The sequence below is a fragment of the Helicoverpa zea genome, chromosome 22 (genome assembly GCF_022581195.2).
Source record: "Helicoverpa zea isolate HzStark_Cry1AcR chromosome 22, ilHelZeax1.1, whole genome shotgun sequence".
NCBI lineage: Eukaryota > Metazoa > Arthropoda > Insecta > Lepidoptera > Noctuidae > Helicoverpa > Helicoverpa zea.
This window is the reverse complement of record NC_061473.1, coordinates 10,419,457-10,446,742: the sequence shown is the minus strand read 5'-3', so window position 1 is coordinate 10,446,742 and position 27,286 is coordinate 10,419,457. Positions and strand designations below refer to the sequence as shown.

At 34.8% G+C, this 27,286-nt stretch overlaps 1 protein-coding gene across 1 annotated transcript; it reads right to left on the bottom strand.

Moving 5' to 3' along the window:
• Positions 1-1,320: 1,320 nt before the first annotated feature.
• LOC124641516 lies at positions 1,321-25,317 on the bottom strand. The gene is made up of 6 exons (XM_047179611.1): positions 25,057-25,317; positions 13,854-14,900; positions 10,002-10,208; positions 9,455-9,617; positions 2,214-2,366; positions 1,321-1,865 (listed from the first exon to the last, which is right to left on the bottom strand). The coding sequence occupies exons 2-6, from the start codon at positions 14,884-14,886 to the stop codon at positions 1,781-1,783; spliced, it is 1,641 nt and encodes a 546-aa protein (XP_047035567.1). The 5' UTR covers positions 14,887-14,900; positions 25,057-25,317; the 3' UTR covers positions 1,321-1,780.
• Between the last annotated feature and the right edge of the window lie 1,969 nt (positions 25,318-27,286).

The window sequence follows — 27,286 nt, the reverse complement described above, 5'->3', positions numbered from 1 at the left end:
TTAAATAGGTTCACGCCTAATGAAATGAATCCCATCGGACCACGTTAAGCAATATATCTATATATTTGATAGGCCCATAGATATTCATAGATTAGTAGGCGTAGCTTACTCTAGAGTTTTATATTTAAATAGTAAAATATATTATAGTCGATGTCTCCATGTGAATACGTCATTTTGTGTGTTTTCATATTATTATGAATTTTATGTGTGTTATTATCTAACATACTAGGTGTCATGACATCTGATATTGTAAAAAATAATAAAACATATTCAAGTGAAAAGAAAAATCTAAAACGATTTTATCGAAACACCAAAACTTTTTTGTATGTAAATCAGTGACTTCCTATATTTTTACAATATCAGGTAATATTTAACTGTCAGTGTATTATTACGACATTTTAGATAACACCATTTATCCATACCTACAGCAATTTAAATCTTTTAATGGTAGTAGACAAACCGTCATTTTGTAAGATATAAACTTTTTGGAAAAAATGTACACGTTTAAAATAAAAATAATTGAAAATGTTGTCTATTTGCAAATAAATGACTACATCGTTGGCAACTTATCACAACAAAAGGTAAATTTTAGCCAAAAGCTACTAATTATGACGTACATAAATATGCATATAATATTATAATAATTATAAAAACTGTAATTGCAACTGTAATCCATTATTTATTTGCAAGTAGACAAACAAAATGCTTAAAAAAACAGTGTACCGCGCATTCTAGAACATTATACTTTAAATAATATATATTATAAATAAATAAATAAAAACGCCAATCGACTGTCTCATCGGAATATCATTTTGAACTAATAAATAAAATAATATTATTCATTATAACATATCTGATATACACAATTTTCTGATGACATTTTACGCACAAAATAATTAATATCAATTTAACAGTTTAAAATCGCTCAAAAGAGAGCAGAAAAATATTTCTTTTTTATTATTTTTTAAGTATTATTGTGCAGTAATTTAATTGTTTATCCGTTGTTAAATGTAATTTCGAAATATATTCTGATGTTTTATTATATAAATAATTGTTGTTTTATTTGAAAACCTTTGTACCTAAAATGTATTCACATTAATGTATACTAATACATATAATAAAAAGGAGGCGAGTTGTAATTCTCTAATTATTTATTAGGTATTGTCATTCCTAACGAGACTCGTACATAACACAGCATGCATCGCTCAAGACACAACATACAAACCTATTCATTAAAAAAAAATAATAAAGACCCATATTTCGTCCGGAAGACGCGGATTAACACGCTAGATAATTAGGAACGAAAAATAAAACAAAGCATTGTACTTCCAAAATTGTTATCATCTATTTTATTACAAAAATATTAAAAACTAGCATAATCTTCTGTCCTCATTTATCTCTACGGATGGGATACTTTCTCTTAGGCAATAAATAATTAAACACTAACTTAATATTATTTACATTAGTTGACTTAATTCTAAATGATTTTATTTTGTTCACTTTTACGGTGAGTTACACCATTTAACTTCTTATACGATAACCGAACCATTTTCAGTTGTCAAATTGCTGATTTGACCAATGGGCGGCAAGTATACGGCTGGTTATTGTTTGGTTATCGTTATAGTCATGTGGTGTAACCCACCCTTAGACAACATGTTAGTCTTTGACAAATTCACACTTGTGTATTCATGACTGAACATTTATTAGATAAGGCAAGGTGTAAGGCACTGTTTACTGTTCTGTGTCTCGAAGATCTTCCATTGTTTATTTAAGAGGCGTCTCAGAAGGTCTCGTTGTCAAACCACTGCCACATGCGAGGCTTGGTGTAGTCCAACTCGTATTCTTCACATTTCTGACCAGTTATTCTGGAACATAAAGCAAAGAATTTTTAGATTTTATTAGATAACTTTAATTCAAACAGCTTCGAAAACTGATAAGATAATAGCACTACACCACCACATAATCCTCTTATGGGATGACTTTCTACATCTATAAATTATTTTACACATGATGAAACATCACATCCATATTACTCCCTTAGAGGATGCAACTACAAAGACAAAAGGAACGTTATAGTTTAGGCCCAGCGTTAATATATTAGTCAGTCAGCTTCTCCTTTATTTAAAGTGACGAAGTAGGTAAGTAAATAAATTACGAAAATTGTGTGACAAACAAAACGAAGATCGTCTATAAAAAAAAAACTGCCCCCTCACCTGGTCTTCCTAACACACTTGACGATAGGATGCGTGTTCCTGAAGCACTGCGGCCCGAGGATGTTGAAGTAGGTGACGCCGATCTGCGCCGACACCAGCGAGTTGGTGCGCCGGAGACACTCGCGGAACTTCGCGTCGCAACTGCAGTGCGATCTGGAATTAATATGAACATGGTTAGGGAGATACTAATCTTTAGTCATCAAATAGCGCAAGAAAGAGCTCGTAGCTACATCAAGCACACGGGTCGATTAATGATAAAGGTTAAGCAATGCTTAGGGTAGTCAGACCATGGAAGGATGCCCATCTTGACAAGTTCTTCCGTGTTCTGGAAGACACGTTACACTAGTTGGAATATGGTAGTGTCATTTAAAAATCTTTATCAGTCGTTACAGATGATCAGAAGCTAGATCTGAAAGTCGTATTAAGTGCTATCGGAATGCCCGGATAACTGAGTTGAGGAGGTCGCTCTGTGTAATATTCAGCAGTAAAAGAACCGTCATAATATTAATTGGTGACAAACAGCCAGCGATTATCTCCGGTCACCGTTACAAAATGGTTAGCACTTTCAACTCAAAGGCTGATCGTAAACAGTTGCCAAACATTGCTTCAAGGTAGGTCATGATGATGCAGCTCAGGCCTAGATGACTGGTCTAGGTGAACTAGATCATCATTTGAAGATCATTGTCAATCCGTTTTATTTAACGACTCTAGTTAGATAACATGTGATACAATTAGGAATAGGGCCAAGGATATGTGCCTGGTAGATTGTAGAAGATTATCTACACAGATTATCTTTTGAAATATTTATAAACGATAACATAATTGTGATTGAACAACAAGTCACACCTCACAAGTTTTCCTAATTTAGATAAGGAAAAATAATTTAGCAAAACATGACAACTCAGCGGACAAAATCAAACAATACTTTAGTAAAACTAATTCAACTGAACGCAAACGCAATAATTGGATGGAATTAAGTTTAAAAACTCAATGATAATGTCCAGTTTTATGTAAAAGCTTCATAACAAACAATTATAAGTTAATTCTTTAATTTGTTCTATACAAAAACATCATTTAAAAACCCAAATCCCCATAACAAGTTCCCCACAGATAGTCTGCGCTAACAAGCACAAACTTTCTCCTAGCGCCGATCACTTGCGCAAGCGCTTATCTAATGATGCACATGTTTACTGCCGTTTTACTTCTCTACGGTAATTACTAACACATAGATTTGTTACTATTGAGGTTACATGCTAATTGGAGTTGGTTTTATGAAGTGCAATTTGTATGAATGTAGTGAAAAGTGTGGTTAGAGTGACAGTGGTATGTAACCCGCATGATTTTTTTGGGTTTTTGGAATTTTAAGTATATATATAGTAGTCAAATGGATGTGTTTGGTGGGGAAAATTGGGATTGCCGAAATTGACTATTTAAACTATTATTGTAAAGAATAAAAAAATTGGTCCAAATCTTCTTACCCGATATGAAAATAATTTCAATATAGGAAACTACATCATTTCACCTGTTGATTCCCAAGTACATAGGCTATATTTCATACTGGCACGTGAAGATCTAAGATCTAAGGCACTAATCTATTCTTAGGTTCACTCTTTCCTATTCGACGATAGTTTTATTAAAAGTAGTATAACACAATCAGGTACCAATGAAAAGCCACAGTGTCCTACAAAAAACAAACCACCATAAAACAGTTAAACTCTTACACGCAGTTCAAAAGTCACAGTTATCAGGTAACGGCGACAATTAACCGCGGGTTGAATAACTTCCGTCTGGTTACACAAGATTGCGCAATACGGTTATGTACTTAATGATACAGTTAACAGCTTCCGAAGCATTGTGTGAGATAATAGTTAAACGCTTGAATACAAAGGGGTTAACTGAGATGTAACTCGTTTTTCTTGGTAGAGTTATGTCTGTATTTTACCCGATTTTGAGAGAAAGAGGTTTGTTTATTCGATAGTCTTCGTTTTTGTAACTTAAGTGGAATGGATCAATTAAAATCAAAGAGTTTATTTCTAAAAGGTCTTAGTTGTATGCCTATTAGGAACTACAGGCACGGTTCCAAAAAGTAAATCCTGTGGTAAAGATTTATTATTTCACAAAGGCTTAGTTACAATAATAATATTCAGCTCAGAATGCTACATAATGCATAACCAAGCTTGATTTATGTTAAGCCACCTATTTACTATGCATAATATTATGCAAATTATTAAATTCCCTATATATTATCTGTCTTCCTTCTTAAGAGTCGTGATGGCCTAGTGGGTAAAGGACCAACCTCAAGTACGAGGGCGCGGGTTCGATCCCAGGTCAGGCAAGTACCAATGCAACTTTTCTAAGTTTGTATGTACTTTCTAAGTATATCTTAGACACCATTGGCTGTGTTTCGGATGGCACGTTAAACTGTAGGTCCCGGCTGTCATTGAACATCCTTGGCAGTCGTTACGGGTAGTCAGAAGCCAGTAAGTCTGACACCAGTCTAACCAAGGGGTATCGGGTTGCCCGGGATACTGGGTTGAGGAGGTCAGATAGGCAGTCGCTTCTTGTAAAGCACTGGTACTCAGCTGAATCCGGTTAGACTGGAAGCCGACCCCAACATGATTGGGAAAAGGCTCGGAGGATGATGATATTATCTGTCTTCCTTTTACACGCAAACACGTAAATCGCTGAATATAATCGACTACGGCTTGGACCCTAGTAGTAAACGATAATTACATAAACGTTAGTTGTTCCGTCAGATTAACCACTAACTGTGATACTTTGTGGCTCTGATTCAACGATGCATGTACTAATACAACTTATGTAGGTACATTTGTTTAATAACACTGGCTATGTAAGGACCATTTATACCGTCTGTCCGTTTGAAAAAATAAAACAGTGCTTTATCAGAAAAATTAATATACAAGCTGTTGATTTGCATCCGTGCCATATTGAAGGACGTAATTGTGCTAATGATTCTCGATACAAATCAACAAAAAAATTGGTACGTAATTTTTTTTTTTCGGAATTCCGTCAACGTCATCTAGCCGTATTTAAACTTGGGGCGTGTGTTACTGGCCTTAAAACCGTGCTGCTCCCTCATACAAACGCAAACACAAAGCCTACGCAACGATTATTCATTAATTTCATTCATAAAATTGGATTACTTCTGAAATACTACGACATTACAATGACAAAAAAAGCAGTGCATATTAGCTATTTCCCGTCTACTGTAATTCCAATCGATTATTTACGTATTTTATGTCCTCCTCCTGAAGTATGGCACAAATGCAAATCAACACCTTGTATACCTAGCAAGGTTGCACAAGGTTTCAATCCAAGTCTCATAGTAAAACAAATTGCCGATTAAACGAACGATAACTGTCGGTAAAATTTTCCCTTATTCGGTTCCAGTCATAAGCTAGTTATGTTTTACCTACTTCAATTAAAATAGCCTCCGGATTCATATTTTATCTAAAAATGAACAGGTGATCAAAGCAGCAAAGTACAGATGTTGATATTTTATCGAATATAACATTAACAATGATTAAATTAAACTTTATCAAATATCCTTACAAAATACCAGATTTAAATCTTCGAGAACAAATTACACATTTCTATGCCATCTTATAATTTATCATCATAAGTAACGACGACAACCAGTCGTGACAATCAGATAGCAACCATAGGCTCGGCAACCGGTTGCAGGCGAGCAACTGCTGAGCAACCTGATAATCTTGGCGAATTTAGCAATCAATATAGTTTTGGGTCAAATTGAGTGCGCAATATTGAGCCTACGGATATAACAATATATGTAAGTATCCTAAAGCAGATTAGCAATTTTGTATTCAAGGTTTGGTATGATTTGATTATCCCATTTGGAAATGAAATGAAGCAATTCCTGCCAAGACTTTTACAAGAAGTATAAGCTTTCAGTAGTAAGTGTAACTGGATGCAGCGGAGTACCAGTGTTCTTAACCGACTTTTCAAGAAGTAAGAGGGCTCTATTTGGAAATATTTGAACAGTCTACATGAAGCGACTGCCGCAACCCAGCGACAAAGTTACCATGACAGCCCAAAATCTTTCTTTAAACAAATTCACTGACATGTGAATGACTAACCCAACTACATATGAAAACTAGCAAGAATTCATTCACCTTGTATGTCTCACGGTATTGGCAATATTCGAGCTGCTTCGATCCAATCAATCGATCTATTCAATATAATCATCTTTGTCGACACCACCGTTGGGCAATTTCACCCACTCGAGCAGAACATTGCGAACAAACTTAGACAACACTGATAAGTACATGGTAATTTAAACTCTATGCCTACCACATAAGGTGGTTTGCAACTGCGTGAATAAATTGGTATATTTTTTGTCGTAGGATGTACATATTAGCAGTGTCCGCAGCACTTACAGGGTTAAGGAAGTTTCTAGTGTTATGATTTGTGTTGTAATTAGTTCGATAGGCCATTTCCCAGGCAAAAATAAGTGCCGTAATGAGCGACATGATGTAATAGTTACGAGGGTGTTCCTGGGAAACTCGGTAGAGGGCAATGACCTTTCCACGGCCAAGAACAAAAAGAAAATGATTGAAGCTTATGAAATAGACGATGGCCAAAGAAAGGTCTATTCGTAAATCTGACTGAAACAAGTTGCCTGTTTGATCAACTATATCTCAAAAGTTACATACAATTATATAACATGAGTAACTTAAATTTTATGAGTAAAACATCAATAAATCACTCGATAAAAAATCTGTTTTATCGACACAAAATTGTGCAATGTTGACATCTAGAGGTGTGTCTATTTGTAGGAAAATAATAAGAAAACTTCAGTTCATTCACCTACCACACCTTAACAGGCACGCGAGCATGCGCGCACGCAACTCTTCTACTACAACCTACACGCGGCTATATGCGCACGCGTCGCGCCCTTGAACACCGCGCAAGAGCAAGCCGAGCGTGGACGCGAATATCGTGACCCACTAACCAAATTGTATGTAGGTACAATTTTAATTATAATGTTAGGGTGTAATTATTTTAGAAATACCAAAAAATGTCGTATCTACTGTTAACGACTTTCTATAATAATTTTGAATTTATCAGGGCCTGAAGTTTTGTAATTTGAGAAAATCTATGAAATCAAAATCGTTTAATCAAACTAAGTAAAGGCTTAAAATCAACACTTTTGGAAAGTCAAAAAAAGCCAAAGACTGCCTCCGGAGCGCTCGGCCTTCACCACTATTATTTTCTATGTTAATAGATTATAATTAGCTACTGCTGAAAATAAAAAGTCACGCAATAATCTCCCTAGAGTGCCTGATAACCTGCGATAACACAGAATGTTGTAAATCACCCATACATTGAAATAATTCATTTCATTGACATAGCTTATTAAGAAATTGCTTGAGACAACCATAGCTTTTGACAAATCGACAACATAAAAATTATCACCATTCACGTGGCACGCCCACATCACGAATTATTTTTAATGCCATACCTTACAATAATAATTCGGCCTTCTACTGTCTATCAATAGGCAGAGTTTCGAAAACTATATAAGTAATTATTATTGAAAATGGTGTTAATACCGTTAATATCCTATGGGCTCGGCCAATTGACAAGTTTGCCAAACATAAATAATGTAATACTGATAAGGTCAGATTTCCTAATGTACATATGTGTGTTTACTGCATATTGTCAATATTTCTACATCGATTCTACTTGAATCTGGAGTCATACAATACTTAAGCATCTTGCAGTAAGCACGATCTTAGTTCTTTCAAGAAGTTGGTTGCTTAAGGCTACTTGGCTCTTTAAGCAATACTTTCAAAAACGTGTATATTATATACATAGGTATTATTGCCTGAATGATTTTTAGTTTTATTAAAGGAATTGTTTTGTAATATCTATGAAAGGGGAGTCTGGTTAGTATGACGGCTGATATAAAGAGATGGAAGTGGAAAATATGTATAATGCGCCGACCCCATGCACCTATCTTGGGGACAGGACAGGAAGATGAAGAGAACACTTCTGAGATAATATTAAAAGCAAATTAGAACTTTATTGTTAACCTAAAGCAAACATATCCGATATTATGGGAATTTCTAAGTGCGACCCCAGAACGCAAACAGAATAATGGAAAACGGACGAAGAGAAAAAACATACTTTCCGCTTCTTGACAACTGGTGACCTATTCACAGAAACCACTGAACCGTATCATGAATTTTCTATCTTTGTACATTATCTGTGCTTAGAAAATAAAACAACAATAAGTCGTCTGGTTTCTATAGCAACTCAATCATTGTTCTTACTCGACTGCACCAGGGTGGTGCAACAGAAGTTTTTATTAATCTTAAAAGATTTAGCTGCTGTAATTGGCGGCCATAATGCCTATTGCTTGGGTAATTAATTTTGATCTGTTTCTTATAAGAATTTCATATGCTGGCCTTTATTTAATTTACAAGTTCTGAGGCTAAGATTTCTTCTAGGTTGTGTACGAATCTCGTGTCTGTTAAACCTTTTTAATGGTAGACCACTATTTTGTAATGACATTAACATCTATACAAAACCGTTAGTCAGCGGGTTGTTTTGCCACGAAAAATTAAATTAACTGCCTATTTTTTATATAACTTTTTGGACATCACACCTGGCCTTAATAACAGCTATATAATTTCAACTGTATAAGCTAAAATATTTAGCAAGTGACCCTGATCTGCCTACAAAAGCATTATGATCATGATCATGAGTTTAAATAGCCTAATCCGAGTATTCCGAAACACCATGATAATTTGTAACCAAATGATGATTACATGACCAATGGGATATTTGACACAATGGGACAATAAGAGGCGTTATGTAAATTATACAAATTACTTTATGGTACCTACTTAACATCATAATTTTCTATGGTGTTACGAAAACACTCTAACATACACTGCTTGATTGCAGTAATGATAAAACAGAGACAAAAACTGATTTGATTACTGACAATTTTCTCGAGAAAACTTCGAAAATATGTGATGTCTCGGCTAAAACAGATTTCAGCTTTGTTAATTTTTCATTGATTGGTCCATACCTACTAGGTATTGATCAAGACTATTGTATGGACCTAATGTATAGAGACGAAGAACACGATATGTTCAGACTGACATAACAAAAGAAACAATTTCATCTGGTAAATAATCTAGGATTCTTAAAGCCACTCTTATTCCTCGATATAAGATAAACCTTCTCACCTGGTAAACAGTCCAGTATTAGTGAGACCGTACTTGGTCTCCCCAGCCTTGATATACAGCTTGCAGGCATCATGCTGCCGGCAGCAGGTGTCCGTGAAGAAGAACAGCCCCAGGTCGCTGGAGCGCGCCGTGGCTGAGCGACCGTCTCCGCACCACACCGTGCCTGGGGATGTGAGGAGCTGGTTAGGGTATAAAAGACTTTGGAGTTACCAGACAGGTGGTTATACTGATACTTCTTTTGGAGTAATATGAGATAAAGAAGTTATTGCAATCATTCTGATGCTTTACAAACTCCTCCAAAATTCTAATGAATCCTGTGTTTTATTTAATGGATTAACAGCAATCAATGGCTCTTAAGAGAACTTAAGACTTATGTATCAAACTATTAATTGTTTTCCTATTGCAATAAAAGGGATGGATGAGATGACGAAGTCAAAATTAAAATAAAATCAAGAAATACCTTGTTATTTAGATAACTAGATCCTCGAAAAATGATAATTTGCAATACCATGCTAATAAATTAATGCAATGTACATTACAAACACACCTGGATAAATAGCCTGCACCCTATCCTTAAAAGAGTCGACCAAGGAGTTAGCCACATTAGCGACGCTGGTGACTCCTGAAGCCAGGCTGGAGACGAACCCTCGATCGTTATCCAGAGATCCAATGTCCCTTGCTCCTGCCATTAGCTGGCTGAGCGGCTTGCTGATACCCGAGGATATGGTCTTCAGGATACCACGGCCGAATTGACCTGGAAAAGAATGTTGATAATAATAGAATTCAAATAATATCAAAATACAATTTGTACTATGTTCATCATACCTAACTTTAAACTACGTTTATTTTTTTTTAGAAAGAACAACCGAAGAACCGCCGCCCCGCGTCTATTTATATTGCTTTTGGTCCGTTGGTAAAAAATCATAACATCATCATCATCATCATCACCTATGTCACATAGGGCGCACTAAGATCTATAAATAAATTCATACTAAAGTGTCGACTGATAGTTGTCCCGATGGTTTATTTTGAAGGTTATCGTGAATCCCATCTAACTTTTCATTGGGTCTTGTAATGTGCACGCTACCTAAAGAAGTGCTAAGATGAGTTCGTTTGCAAATTATACAATATTCTGGAGCTTACCTAAATACCGCTGTTAAATAATACTCATAAGCATATACTTTCACCTTAAATGTCACCTGACCAATAAACACAAGCAAATTATGCGACAGTTCAATTTCTGTACAAATAAGATCGAATGTACCATTGTGCAGAAATACAATGTTCTCAGGGAGTTTTGAAACCTCGAGTACTGTATGTAATCGGCACTATATCTTGTTACTCGATCGGTACCGCATAGTAACTACAATTGCTGTTGACGCTGAACAATAATTTCGAAATGGATTATTGACCCTAGCAGGTGCACTATGATCACAGTGCTTGATTTAATTTGCGTTTCCTTTCATATTGTTGAAACCCTTTTCTCAAAAATCTGGTCTAAAGCCTCAAATCTTCAAAATATTCATTTTCTTGCCATGATATCAATATTTTTGCGTCTACACATTACAGCCTAATATAGCGGATTGCAAAAGGCTTACAAAAACCACAGCGTTTTATTAAAATGCGCGTGCGTTGTTGCAACACTTTTTGAACAAAAATGTCGAAAATTTCGCACCGTTGCACAGTGAAGGAATCTCGCAATCTAGGGGGATTTAAATCAAAATATAAATTCTAATAATATATAATATAGTTATATCCTATTTATACCTAAGACCCCATTTGTCATAGCTACATATTAGAAATTCTTGTAGGTACTTTAAAAAAATTATAAAAAAATGTTAAAGTGGTAAGACAATAATCGTTGCAACTTTACAACACGAACAACAAAATTAAGGTGTCATCTTCACTTGAGATTACTGATCAAATTAATGTATAGTCTTATTTATTTGTTTATTATTGCATTCTGTACATCTTTCAAGGTAAGTTATTGTGTATTTTATGTAAGTAATAGTTAAACATTGATCTAATGACATGATTTAAAAGCACAGTTAAATTAAGCATTTTTTAGAGATGATATGCAAAATAAAAGGCGTGTAGAAAAAAATGCTCTCAATATCCCGGTGTTTCTATTGTTTCAGTTTATAGCTTAGAATCTTAACTTTTGAGAACAATTTACAAAACTTGCGATTTTGTGCGACCGTCAAACATTTTTTTTCGGTTTCCAGAATGACCGCCGAAATTACAAAAAAACAAATTTTTGATATTTGGACCTCAAATGCGAAAGAGGAGCGAATTAATGCTATTTTTGCATTTATAATAGGTAATTACCCTCAAGTACAGTTTTCGGAAGGTGCTGTTAATGAAATTGAGTTTTTTTAAAGAAAGTTCTGTAACAAACTTAACGAAAAATGGACAGCAAGCGTTAGATATCGCGAACGCTTTTTAAACAAGAATGTTACTTGGTTGAATGAATGCATTAAATTACCAGATAATGTTTTAAATGAAATACCATCTACATCTGGCCACTCACAAGGAAGACCACATAATTTTTTTGTAGAATGTTGCGATAAAACCAAAAAAACGCAAAGTTCAGAATCTAATATCGTCTACTAGCCCTGAAGAAATAGCGATTGCACATGAATGTAACCTTCGAAAAGCTGGTAAAAGGGACTCTGCAGCTATCGTAAAAGAACTTTCTATGAGTTCACCTAAGAGAGGTTCTATCATGAAAAGCGTACGAAAAAAATTCTTAGCGATAGCGTTCAAGTAACTGTGTCGGCCGATGAAGCATTAAGCATGATGGTAGTGCTGATATTACTGGGGTAAATTTAGAATTAATAACGAGGTTTCATATCATTTTAGGTTTCATATCATACTCTCGGGTCGGGTTTTACAGTCGATTTGGATTCCTTCAATAGTTACACAGAAGAAACCAGAAACTTGTATCTTAGGGAACACTCATGGTATAACATGCCAGTTAGTGTGCACAAAGTCTTATTTAATGTCCGGGATGTCATAGCTTCGTGTATTTTGCCGATTGGCCAGTTATCAGAGGAGGCACAAACCCGAAGATACAGGGAATTCTTCACTAGAAACACGACACGAATAGACACCAATACCGACCTACTTAACAGACTTCTCATATCATCAGATTCATATATATTCATAGCTTGGGACTTATAATGAAGAGAAAACGGAGTCCTTTAGATCCTGATGTCCTAAAATTGCTTTCTGTACCCACCGTAAATGAGGCCGAAAGTGGAAATAGTGAATAAAATATCAAAATTTATTCATATCGCATTTTTTCAAATAAAACTTTATTTTCTACAAATAAAACTATTTAAGTATTTTTATTTATTTGTAAACCAAGAAATATTATTTTTTAACTTGTATATTTTAATTAATTCAATTTGGAATTAAATCCCCCTAGATTGCGAGATTCTCACACTGTGCGTTGCTTGAAAAGAACAAGTTGCTATAGTTTCGTCATGTTTTTGATGTAGTCAATCAAAAGAACGAGTTATTTGAATGTTATGGTTTTGGATGATAAATTTATCATGCGAGTTGCGACAGCATAGCTGAGAACATCAAAGATAATACCGCAAACAAAATAAAGATATTAAAAATTGATCCCAAAATCTAAACTATTTGGTATAAACGTGGTGGAGGTAGGGAATTAGCATTCGAAATTCTTTTTTTAAGCTACTAGAATCATATACTAGTAACGTTAAGCTATGGTGCAACGTTTATATCTCAGTAATCACATGACTCTATGGAAACCATAAAATGTTGCATATGACACGCGTGTCACAAACTTACATTAATGTTTCATGGTGGCGTTAAGATGAATGTGTCATTGTCACACAGCCGTAAATAATTTCTACATTCAGTTACAAATATCATGATCTTAGTTTCTTCATGAGATCATTTAACTACAGAATTGACTAAAGTTACTTCAGCCTCCTCCGAGCCTTTTCCCAATCATGTTGGGGTCGGCTTCCAGTCTAACCAGATTACCAGTGCTTTACAAGAAGCGACTGCCTATCTGACCCAGTTACCCAGGCAACCCGATACCCCTTGGTTAGACTGGTGTCAGACTTACTGGCTTCTGACTACCAGTAACGACTGCCAAGAATGTTCAATGACAGCCGGGACCTACAGTTTAACACCGGAACACCGTCAATGGTATCTAAGATATACTTAGAAAGTACATACAAACTTAGAAAAGTTGCATTGGTACTTGCCTGACCTGGAATCGAACCCGCGCCCTCATACTTGAGAGGTTGGTCCTTTACCCACTGGGCCACCATGACTTTTTTAAATTGACTAAAGTTACTTAAGCACCAGTAATTGATTGAATCTTCTTCATTAAAACCATAGAAAAAATAAATTAGCTTACCAATCCCGCCATTTTCCTCTCGACTCCTAAGCCTCTCTGCTTCTAACATCTCACTCTGCCTCTGCATTCTTCTAAACAAGTCCACTATACCCTTAGGTACAACTCTTTCTGCCACACTTTCCACCACGCTCTCCACTACACTGCCAGCGAGCCCAAAAATCACTGACAACGCATCTGTCTTAGGAGCAGTCGTTGGTACCACGTCTTTAGCATCATAATAATCTTCTGGCACCTCAGCCTGATCCTCTGTATCTAACTCCGTAAATATTGGCACGTCTGAATCTTCTCCGTCTGCACCTAAATCTACTCTGCTTACATTCACCTTCTCAGTAGTATTTGGTATAGCTGTTGTAGTTTCAAAGTCTGCTTCTGTCGCGTTGGTTAGAGGCAACGAAGTGCTTTGGTCGTTGAATGACATATCAGTTGATGTACCGTAAGTTGTATATGTATCTGCTTCGGTGGTTTCTGTGTTATTTTCAGTAACTGTAACATCAGTTGTTGTCTCATTTTCGGTATAATATGTCGAAGTTTCAACTTCTTGTGTTGAAGACGGTAAAGTTACAGTTTGCTTGATTTCTATTTGTGTTGGTTTTCTAGTTGTTTGTAACGGTATCACTGTTAAGTCTGGTTCTGCCGTACTTTCTATAATACTTAGAAGAGTATTTTCAGTTGTACTAATCAGCTCTAAAGGTATAACACTATAATCTATTGTAGATGTTGGTTCTAATTTGGCTTCAGTTTTATTTCTATTGTTATCTACTTTCTTATCGAAATCCTTAACTATGGTGTATCTATTTGTTTCTTTGTTGAAATATTCGTTGGAGTTCCATGGGATCATGCCGTACTTCTTGTTATATTTGACAGTGTAGTCTTCATCAAAATCAATGATGCTATTGTCAAAGTTATCGTCGCCATATTTGTCAGGTTTCTCTGTGGATTTGATAGACTTGGTGTGAGAGTATGCTGGGCAGCTCAGCAGAAGAACTGCACTGATGATGAAGTGTCTCATTTTCTGCCTCCCGCGGTGGTACATTCTTGTTTAGCCATCTGGAACAAGATATTTTTTTTTATATTATTTTTTGCAGTTAGCCTGCGTTTACTGTGTGATTGTAGGTCACGTTAATGATTATCTTAATACCAGTTGATCACCAGTGGTTTCTTGAATTTTTTCATATACAACTTCTGCAGACTTTCATGCAGTAATTCAGAAATGAGCTTACTTTTCTCTATTTTTATTTATACATTTATTTAAAAGGGATTTTAATGTGTTATTTTAAGCATCACAATGTAAGGTACATTGTAAAGAGAGTGCATAACATAACGACGTCTATTGTGAAGCGTTACATAATGTTCACACCGGAGTGCGCACGAGCCGCCTTCACAAATGGTCACTTTGTCTCGAGTTTATTGAAATATCTTGTTTTATTTTTGTAAAAAAATACTCAACGAAATTAAAAATAGGTCAAGAATATAATATTAAACAAGTTTTTTAACTTATCGAATTCAGGGTTACCATTGGCCGTTAAAAACCCCAAAAGGGATTTTATTTAATTAAATACTTATTTTTACATGACAGGAAGTCATAACTACACTGTGAATATGTATACTCACATATCCGTATTATACCAATAAAAACAAGAACATTTATTTTTGTTCCGCATGGCTCTGTCACTCTGACGTACTTAATAGATTCTCCGAAAATAAAGTTCCCCTTTCTTAATATAATTAATTTTACATCACTACATATAAACTCAAAATGCCTCATTAAAAATCGACCCGAATCACCATCGCCCAGTTTTCTTTCCCCATTGATATTCAAGAAGTGGTTTGTATTTAATCAAACTTTTTGATCGGTCTAATTCTGTCTCCATACTGATATATGGCGTATGACTACTTTAATTTCTTTATCCTGGTTACCAAGCAATACTGCTAAACGCCCAAAATCTGCCGTACATGCCTGGCTGTGTGATTAATATTTTTTATTGAAATATACGTTAATGAGTGTAATAATTAATGTAATATGTATTTATTACTTAACTTTACGCGTTTCAATTAATGCTAGTGGGTCAAGTTCTAGAATGTATATAATAACATTCTTTATTTGGCAATAAGTGCGTTTTGCTTTATATTTGTTTGTATGAGGTGATATATTTTGATACATGTAGAAAAAGCTCATTTCGTGAAATGGTCAGACAATGTTGGCACTTCATAACATAGAAAAATGGTACAAAACAAAATACTGTCGTGATCTCACATCACGTTTTTTTGAACATTTATGCCAAAATAAGGTCTAAGTGTCAGTTAAATACCTGTACTTAATAACCCTTTAGGTATATATCAACAGCATATCCATGGGAAAATCTTAATATCCACAGTACGTAACAAAACACTTAATTTATTAGCAACCTCGTTAAAACTTACGATCATGGAATCTAGAACGACAGTTAATATAAATGGTCCCTACTATAATGACTTACAGCGGTATTTTATTACCATGTTAAATAATACGATATATACAAATATAAGGTTCTATAATACTGGGTATCAATGTAAGACACCCTTCACTTTACGTTCACAAGAGCGATCAAAGATTATATTATAAAGCCAACAGATGAGATAAATAGGTAAAAAACATCATCTGCCTTTTTCAAACTGTTGGTTTCGGCTTCCAGTCTTACCGATTGCAGCTGAGTACCAGAGTTTTACAAGTAGAGACTGCCTATCTGACCTCCTCAATCCAGTTACCCGGATAAGGTAAGTCAATACCCCTAGGTAAGACTGGTTGTCAAACTTACTGGCCTCTGATTAAACGTAAAGATATGCCAAAGAACTTCAGTGACAGCTGGGACCTACAGTTTATCGTGCAATCCGAAACTTGGACTTACATGTAAAGTGACTCTACATAAAACTCCATGTTTCTGTCGAATGAAATTCTTTTGTTAATATTTTTGCCAAGCCTTGAGTATAGGTCAGACGCGTGATAGTGCAGACCTCGGGTTCAGACGTGAACTAGTGTATTAGTGTGAAATATTGGGACATTTGTGCACGTTTGTATGATTATGAAATTCGTGGGAACTTTTTGCTTGAACGTTTTTTGAGAACATGTCCATTGTAAACATTAAACGTGCTATTATTATGGAATGTAAGTAGAACATTCAGTATAGATAGATTTATATAGTCGGACCGACTTTTATATGAATTATGTCCATCCAATGCCTGAACTTTCTCCCCAAAGCACTTGGAAACAGAATTTAGGTAAAGAGAAGTCAGAACAGTTCAAAGGTTTGTCACATCTGTACAAAGCCACAGTAGGTACTTATTCCTCCAGATAACCTTAGAGTAAATAGTGAACGGATTTAAAGCCTACTAAGAAGTCCTATACTAAGAAGTCCTATACTGTAGTGTAGTGTATATATAGTATTCTTTATTAGCCATAGAGCCCTATTAGACTGGCTACGTAAGCTACATATAGTATGGTACTTACAAATTTTCCTAGTACTTACTCAATTGCCTAGTGCAGCAGCGATTTTCATGTAAAAATATTTTTTACAGTCAAGTTCAGGTCAGTGGTAACAGTTTTATAGGAAAATCGTACTTATTGCTATTGAGTTAAGGTGCATGACACGTACCTGTCGCGAGACAGTAAGTAAAGCATTGAACTTCAGTCTCCAAAAGTGATAACAGCTCCTGACACAATCTTCAGTACTCTATAAAATCAATATAAAAAAACCCTTAATACTAAGTGTACAAAATAAATTGAAATGTACCAGTCCCACGTTCCTAAGGACATCGGTTGCGAAACATTAATTCTTTGCCGCTCACCGGCTTGGAAGCCCGCTCCATATTGTAAAGCCGGTACAATTGTTGCTCATTATCAGTTTATTGAATATTTACATATTAATGTACATGGAATGAGGTTTTATTGGTATGTTTGTAAAGGGCAAAGCAATCATTGTTTTTGTTTTACTTTTTGATTATGATAATGATGTTGTAAACTACCGGTGCACTCTTTTTCTGAAATATGACGATATATCCAAATAAGTTATAAAGGTTAAGTCCCAGGTAAACTTTTTAGTTGTTCGTACAGTCAACCAAGAAATATAGTGGCACGAAAGTCAAGCAACATTATTTTGTCAAGTACGTTATAATAGAATATGATTAGTAAAAGGATAGATTATACCAATTTTTTTATTACTCGTCAAAGCAAAAATGTAAATAGTTATTAAAAAAAGTAAAAGCATATCTAAGTAGTCGTAAATTAATATTTACAATAAAGAGTTTCGAATCCATTTTACGGCAAGCGTTCACTTTTTAAGATTCCGTAATATCAATTGTTATGCAACTGTTTTTAGTCATCGATTTCATAAAGTTTCATTAAATTAAATTCCGTTTAAAACAAAATATACACTTCTGCTATATAATATTCTTTGATTCACAGTTCTATTAGAAACTTAAAGACAAAAGCTTACCTAGATACTATTTCAAATAGGCCTCAACAGGCTCTCGAAATACATATATATTGCAAAATCCATACAAAGATCGGTCTATTATTAAAAATACGAATTGCAACATATAGACACATATTGGAATCCATGGTCAATCTTCAATGTTAAATAACAATCAACAAAAAAGAAGGTACGCATACAGACAAACATAACATTTGCATATAATAGTAGATATGAAAATTAAATAAAAACGCCTTGAATGTTTGCTGATTCTTCAGCTATTTGTAAAAAGTAAATAAAAGTTATTGAGATTTCTGTAAACTGTTTATTTCGCAACTAACAAGTTTTGGAGCTCTTGACCTGACCATGCATGGATATATGTTCATACAACAAAAGCTTACATACATACCTACAGACAAAAAATACTACAACAGTATTAGTATTATATTAGTTAATGTTTGTGTCATTAACACAAGTTCACGGATATGTTAATAAAGTTATCCCACAGTTATCCTAACTGCAATATCTCCATATACTACTACATATAAGGCTGAAGCGTGTGTGTGTTTGTTTGAACGCAGTCATTTCAAGAGGTACTGAACCGATCTGTAGAGCTATTTCAGTGTTGGACAGTCCATTTATCGAGGAAGGAAGTTCCCAAGGCACGGGACTGGAACTGCTTGCGGAAGCTAATAGTTCAATATGAACATGAAACTTAACAACATAAATCTACATCATCTTTAAAAGCCATCTAATAAAGAGTCATCATGTCAACAAATTTTATAATTAATTGACCATTCTTATAACTGACCGGTACCCGAGGTTCACAAAGAGATTTCAACTGGCCGGCTAACCCTGACCTTTATCGATACTCAAATATCGACCACATGGCTAAACCACAACACTATTGAGGTATAATCGACCACAAAACTAGCTGAACAAACTGATTGTTTTCAATCAATTAGTATTTTTGTGGTCAAGTTTATTTTACGGAGTGTTTAGGGGTTTTTATGAATATATCTTTCTTTATGAATAGTCTTTATGCTTGTTACACAGTTTTAAATTAAATGTTGAATCAACATTTTCAGTCGGTCTGATACCGGCCCAATGCCAGACTTTTGTAATGTGCACTATCATTAATATCTCTATACTGATTTATGGTCCCGAAGAAACTTTCGGCAGACTAAAAGTTTTCTGTGTGCGGGTATTCTTATTGCAACCTTAAAGCACAAATGCTCTTAATACTAATACTCGTGAGCTAAAACACCTAATGCCTATATTTAAAGATAAATTAGAATATTTACCTGACACCATAATGACAACCTTTGACCATAGCTCTGACATGAATTACTATTTCTATGGGTTGATTATTTGATCGGCCATGATCTCAATAGTGGTGAACGTGAATATTTATTATTTGCTATAGTTAATTCTATGGTGGGCTGTTTTGATAATGATGATAATGATGATGATTATGCATAGATTTGAATTGAAATATTTTGAATAATGAATGCATCCGTATTTATATTATTCTGAAGTGTAGGTCATAGTTTATGAGTCAATGATTATAATTATTGAAGTTCGTTAGTAGAAGGTTAGCATATAAATTGCAGTTCGTTACTATTGTAATGCACTGACTAAATTACAAGTGAATACCCAAAACTATTTATTGCTATTTAAGTCATTTATTTAATTCTAGCTGTTTTCCCGCGGTTCCACCCGCGTCTCAGGAGAACTTCTACGCTGATAAAATATATAGCCTATTTTATTCAGGAACAGTGTAGTTTTTCAACAACACTGAAATATTTTTTTCTAATCGATTTAGTAGTTCTAGATACAAAAAAAAATACTCTTGATTATATGTATTACCTACTAGAGGTATAGAAAACGAACAAAAAAGAGTTCATAGATTGTAAGTATTATTAAGTGTACCTAATGTAAATTATAAAAAAATCCTCTTACAGTCGTGTTATTAAGTAAGAGGAAGATGCAAGTGCTCATCATAGTCAAGGACCATCCAAGTGCCCATCAGATGCAATTGCTAACATTTCTCAATAACTGCAAAAACAAACAGTACTACAAATATTTAGAAACAGCTTTACTCCGCGCATGCGTGCGAAACTCGGATAAATGCTAATATTCGCAAGAAACGCTACAATGACAGAAATCGTTGAAAACTTGCGACATCTAGAAATCTTTAGAGTTCTATAGGAAATAATGGATACTGTTGTGGTGGTCAAGAACACTTTTAACACGATTTTAGTTTATATTTTAAACGGTTTCTGTCTTGCACATTTTTTATTTTGTGTGGGCCATCAATGGTGTTTATTTGATGATCTTAAAAACAAGCTATATTGAATCAAACTTCTTACTGAGATAATATCAGTTAACTTTTAATTTCGAGGTAATACTTTGAGAATAATCAGGTCATCATCTTCTTCGCCTTTTCGTATAAACAGGTACCTATGTAATGTCATGCTAATAACACAACCGGGGATAGATCAGGCGTAAATCCAACGGATCAACGGACGGGAGCAGTAGACAATTAACTGATTTATAAGATACATTGCCGGAATCTGTACTTATTCATCTATACTTAATGTTATGGAGGAAAAATATTTGTTTGTGAAGCCTTCGAAAACGGTGAACTGATTTTAAAAATTCATACTCATAAGTTGGTAAGTTACACCATCCCCAGGTGAGATAGACTATACATATTGTATTCGGGTACCGGTAGTAGTATATTCCACGGGACGCGAGTGAAACCGCGGGAAACAGCTAGTAATAATCATAATCAGATCTTGATACACAATGTTCTTGAGAAACAACTTTTCCAAGTCGTTAAAGTATCAGCCATGAATCTCGGAGCAAAGACAATTGACCTACAATGAGACATACTTCGCGTAATCTCGATCAAAATTACCGCGATTTTATGATAACCCAGTGTAGTATGTTAATTTAAGTCAATTGTGTATATGATACCTAATCTTATTGTCTTTTCAGGTTAAATAATATATTTCTTGTGAGATCTTTAGAGCTCTTGTACATTAGCGGATTTTCCGCTCGATTTTTCGTGCGGGACGATCAGTGTATGAACCGCAGCAAACGATAACGTATGTCGCGTGTAGAGAAACTGGTATATGCGCCACAGAACCCGCTAGTATGTAGGTACTATTAGAAGATATCTTTACAAAAAGTGACAGTTCTTATGACTTAAGACCTTAAAGTTAGTTCAAAGAAGTTTGTGCTTCCGGAATTTTGTATGACAATAATTATATCTGGTTTAAAATGAACTTGAAATATAATAGTCATCACAAATTACGAGGTTATGTACTATAATCAAGTATAGCTATGCAAGGTAAACACCGGCAAGTTTTGATTTAACTGCTCTATGCAATGTAGAAGAATATTTAAATGGCATGAGGAAAGCTCTTTTTAAAATTGGCTCACTCCTGAAAAAAATGCGCTCAAGCAAACTCTTCAGCTTAGCTCATAGTAGTACCTATAGACGAATTAAGTTTTTTTTTTCCTAAAAAATAAAACCGACTCCCAAAAACACTGAAAAGCAAAAAAAAACTATTCTTAGGTGCATCGGCCTAGAAGTCGGTGTCTAATGGATGTAACTAAGTTTATAACGCCACCGACTTCTAGGCCGATGCACCTAAGAATAGTTTTTTTTTGCTTTTCAGTGTTTTTGGGAGTCGGTTTTATTTTTTTGTAAAAAGTTTTTTATTTTTAGCTTTTCAGTGACAAGCATAGTTGTCACTATCCGCATGTCATATCCGCAGTGGAAAGTTCTCATCAATACGAACAATATAAGCCCAAGCACGAGGTAGTTTACATATTCAATTGTCGAGTTCCCTCGACCTTCGCTGGTCTCCATCATCAGGTCAGCTTCAAACCTTCACTGTTGCAAAGGTCTCGTCAATACGAACAAAATAAGCCCAAACACGAGGTAGTTTTTTACACATTCATTGTTCAAGTTCCCTCGACCTTCTCTGGTCTTCATCATCAGGTCAGCTCCAAGCCTTCACCATTGCATAGTGTTATCAGACATGCGCCTTAGTGTCAAGTTTTTACCCTACGTATGCCTACGATTTTCGAAAGTTGCCCTCGATTTCTCAGGGTTTCCATCATCAGATCCTGACCTGGTGACTATGGGACCACCTGGGAGGTAAACCCTATCAAACAAAAAAAAAATTTTGCAAATCGGTCGAAGCGTCTCTGAGTAATCGGTGAACATACATAAAAAATAAAAAAATAAAAAAAAATAAAAAAAAGATCCCGACGAATTGAGAACCTCCTCCTTTTTGGGAAGTCGGTTAAAAAGTGCTCTAACCATCTTCACAAATGAATGCAGTATCTACTTAACAAGCATCTTTGTATGGCATTTAGCAGCAACCTACATGTATGATGTTAATCAAAGAGCCCTTCTCTCGGCACATAATGAACTGGCAAATATTTTGACTGCCCACTGATAACACTAGTTTACAAATTTTTATTTTTTTCCTCGCAAAATCTGTACCAGTACTCTCCGCCACCTTTGTACATTCTAAAAGTAACAACATAAAAATTCTATCACGTCACATTTTTTTTCTACCCCCAAATATTTGTTTTTAGGAATCATTCTTAACTCTCGATCTTTGGTGTTGCATCACTTGTTTAGTTTAAGAGATATTCTTTGTTTAATTTAAAAAAAAATGTCGCGTAGACAGTGCAATTATAGTTGTGATCGCTTTTGTTATGTTTGTGGACAATTTATATTTATAAAGAAGAAAAGACGTATAACGGAATCGTTGAAAATTGCATATCTTCATTATTTCGGATTTCCTGTGGCCAATCAAGAAAAAAGGCTCACTATGTGTTTTCTGAGAGCTGTAGAATCACTTTACTGTGATGGTCATCCGGCGAAAACGTACACCTATCATTTGGTACACCAATGTTGTGCAGGGAACCAACTAATCACGAAAATGACTGTTACTTTTGTGTTATTAAGACTTCGGGTTTTAATAGGAAAACTAAGTCGGGTATTGTATATGCATATGTCACTTAAAGAGGGGGTGTTTGGCGTCCCACAAGTACGCAAAATCATAAGTGATTTTAAGTTTGATACTCTTTTATCTACGACTGAAAGAGTTGCTTGGAATTCATTCAAAACTGTTGTTAGAGACTTTTTAAGCAATAATAAAAGTGAAAACAATAAAGAGATAGTGATTGATTCATTACAAAATTATCATAAGATGGGTGTTAACATGTCAAATGATTCATTTTCTACATTCCCACTTGGATTTTTTCCGGAAAACTTAGGAAGCATGAGCGACGAACAAGGAGAGCATTTTCACCAGGATTTAAAGGCTTTTGAAGATCGTCATCAAGGCTATTGGGACGAAAATATGTTGGGAGACTACTCCTGGTCTATATTAAGAGAAACCGATTCCGAAACCTACAAAAAGAAGTCCAAAATTAATCATTTTTAGTTGTTTATGGTCCGTTTTCTCGTGTTTTTTAAATTAAGTATAATTCCAAATGTGGACGTGATAGATTTTTAAAAATATTTTTCCTAGAGTACCTATAGATAGAAAGATAAAATTCAACAACTTTCATCTGGGGTATAAAAACCGTGTAAACTAGTGTAATGTTGCAATATTAAATACGACACATTGCCTCACACACTTGTGTTGGTGTTTAGCACACAAGTAGCCTCTTAGAATGTAAGAAATTATCGCCTATGAGACTTGAGATGTTAACCCACATTGTTGATAAATGGTCCTTTTGATTTTAGAGTTTTGGCGCAATAGGTTAGCTAGTGGTGGGCAAAATCAGTTATTATTTACGTACCTTCTTAAACCTTTTGGAGTGACTGACCAAATGTAGCAATGCGAATTAATTATCTGCCGTATTATTTTAACAGTATTGGCTTATCAGATGCAGTAGAGTATCAATGTTTTACATGGAGCAACTGTTTATCTAAACAACCTGCCTAGACTTATCCCAATTACAGTAAAGTCAGCTTCCAGGTGCGCTGAATACCAGTATTTTCCATGGAATGAATGCCTATCTTACCTCATGAACCCAGTTACCTTGGTAATCCAGGACCCCTTGGTAAGACAACCGGAGAAACAATCGCACACTCAAAAGACATAAACGAATAACTCTAAAATAAGCTTATCCATTAAATATCAGGTATCTACATTTCTCCTGCCTTCTTTAAATCCTATTTCATATTCTCTATTATTTATTTTTTACCTAAGCTAGAAATTGATCCTGTGTCCACTTAGTAGTTACACTTGTAAACATTACTTAATTCCTTGGCATTAGAAAGACACAAACTTACCTATCTAAACTTAAGTTAATAATGATTGATGAATATAATATTAATCAGAAGACGATCGAAGTAGATATTAGGTTCGGCGGAAACCCGAAACTGAATTTTATATCCTAATCAAATTAATTGCGGTTTCCATTGATAACGACAAAATAAACAAAAATCTATTTTTTATATCTCAATTAAGCGCAGTAAGTAACGAATCTATATTTCTGAAAAGCAAGCAGCGATGTTAACCGAAAGAAGTTTTACAAAAAGGTTTGACGAAACAAACATTTTGGAACAGATGTTTCTCAACACTCGTTAACCTTACATAAAACAATTCAAGACAAATCATAAAATACTTAATTTATACGAAAAGGAAAGCAGTTCAATGTCTGCCTCTCAAGATAACGAAATATCAGAGAAACGTAAAAACGTAAGGTCAACCCACCTGAGAACAATCGGCGAAAAACATTTAATAAAAACACGACACTTTAAAAAAAACTCTCACATAATATTCATATTTAAAGTTAAAAATATAAATCACAAAAAAAAACAAATCGATATTTTATTTTTTGAAGTCACAATCGATTCACAATGAACGAATAAATAAATCGATTCGAATTTTAAAAGTAAGTTTGGCTTGTCTGTGCACAGCCGCGCGCGGTTGGCGCCAAAACGTGGGGAAATGTCAGTTGTAGCGCGCGAAAGGTCGCAAAATGGCGGGGGGCGAAATATTGTTCATGTAATTTGTACAACCGGATCATATTATTAGGCTACGTTATGCCTCGTGACGTAGAATTGCTTTTTATGTAAGAGATTGGTGGGAGATGACGTAAAAATTACACAATGCTTATAACGGAACCCCGATTATTTTTCGGATTTTAAAGTTGAATAGAAACATTCATTCATTGATATTCATTAAAAAATATTAGTACATAGCACTCTTTCCTAATTATTTTAAGGATATTCTTTGGCACTATTTTTACAATACCTAGAAATGATATAGGAAAAAAATGGAATTTACTTAATAGATAAAGAGACATAACGCAAGCTAAATATGTTTTAACATTAGTTTGACGAAGGCTAAACTGCATACAGCCTCTGTGTAGGAAGAACTACTCATTGATAGAACTCATTACGAACAGGTTGTTGAAAGATTGATTACTTAATAATGATCCCACCCAAAACAACAATGTGAAAGGCTGCCAAGTTCGATAATATGGAAATCCTTCGCCTATAAAAGAAGTGAGATCTGAATAAGTACCAAGTTCCATATACATACCTCAGTTAAAAATAGTTACTTTTTAATGATGTTACTTGGCAAGTTTTCACACACCTTGTTATAAACCTACTAAACGCAATGAATCAAGTATTTAATTTTCTATTAAAACTTGCCAAGTAACATTATTAAAAAGTAACTATTTTTAACTGAGGTATGTATTTGGAACTTGGTACTTATTCAGATCTCACTTCTTTTATAGGCGAAGGATTTCCATATTATCGAACTTGGCAGCCTTTCACATTTTTGTTTTGGGTGGGATTTCATTTATTTTTGTAAGGTTGTTTATTTTATTTTTTTCTTATGATTAAGTTAGTTAAGGAAATGTCTCATTTATACTATCTTTCAGATTTTTGAATATGCACTATGCTTCTTACAAAGAAATGAACTAGATTAACTAAATGGACTAGATTTACCAACTGACTGACATGACATGTTATCATATATTATGTTCGTGGATCAAAGTTACACATTCGTTATTTTCGTAAGTGACTCACACTTGGCCGTTTTCAGATTTTTACTTTGACTAAATACAAACCTTTGTAACGAATTTCAGATCGGTACGACCATTCGAAGATATACTATATAAATTTAGATAAATTTAGTTCGTTTTAGTTCCTTAGGGGTATTTTACACCTTCATTATTTTGAAACCGACTCACACTTGGCCATTTTCAGATTTTTCCCTTTACCTTGACATAAAGACCTACCTCCATGCCAAATTTCAAGTCAATACGACCATTGGAAGTGGTCTAGGTTTTTGATGAGTGAGTCAGTGAATCAGTCAGTCAGTGAGTGTATAGTAAAAATAGCGATTTTCTGACGTCAATATCTCAAGACCTACAATAGGTATATTAATGAAATTTTGTATTTTAGATAAGTGAGGGGGTCTCAACAGATACTAGAAATTTGAAATGTTTAAATAAAATAGATTTTGAGTTATAGGGGGGTCGAATTTGGCCCGAAATGGTTCGTGTAATATAACCCACGGCCGGTGTGTCGCTTTTTTTGCTCGAACTTGGCGGACACACTGCCGTGTGTCTAGATTCGGTGACCTTTTCAATTAAATTGCAATCAGTCTAACCCTGCACTTTGCATTGCAATTTGTGTGATACTAATAAGTGTCCGGTATAATAAGATAACAAACATTTGGAATTTGTGATTTTTTCTCATTGTTGTAGACTTTTTTGCGAATATTAATAAATGGCAAAAACATGGAACAATTTAAGTTATTACGTGTAGGAATCGAACTTGCTACACGCGGCACAAGAATCATTTGTTTCACAAACTTTACGACAAACTTTGCCTTTTCCTTTTTACATACTTAACAACAAAATATTATATACTTAGTATACGTACCTACAGACAAAAATTACCAACATTTTCATGGCTAGTCACAT

Excerpts from the sequence above, each read along its gene's own strand:
- LOC124641516 (XM_047179611.1), bottom strand. The coding sequence starts at position 14,886 with ATGTACCACCGCGGGAGGCAGAAAATGAGACACTTCATCATCAGTGCA. Across the intron at positions 9,618-10,001 it reads GGTGCAGGCTATTTATCCAG|GCACGGTGTGGTGCGGAGAC; the intron begins GTGTGTTTGTAA and ends TCACATCCCCAG. Across the intron at positions 1,866-2,213 it reads AAGTGTGTTAGGAAGACCAG|AATAACTGGTCAGAAATGTG; the intron begins GTGAGGGGGCAG and ends TTTATGTTCCAG.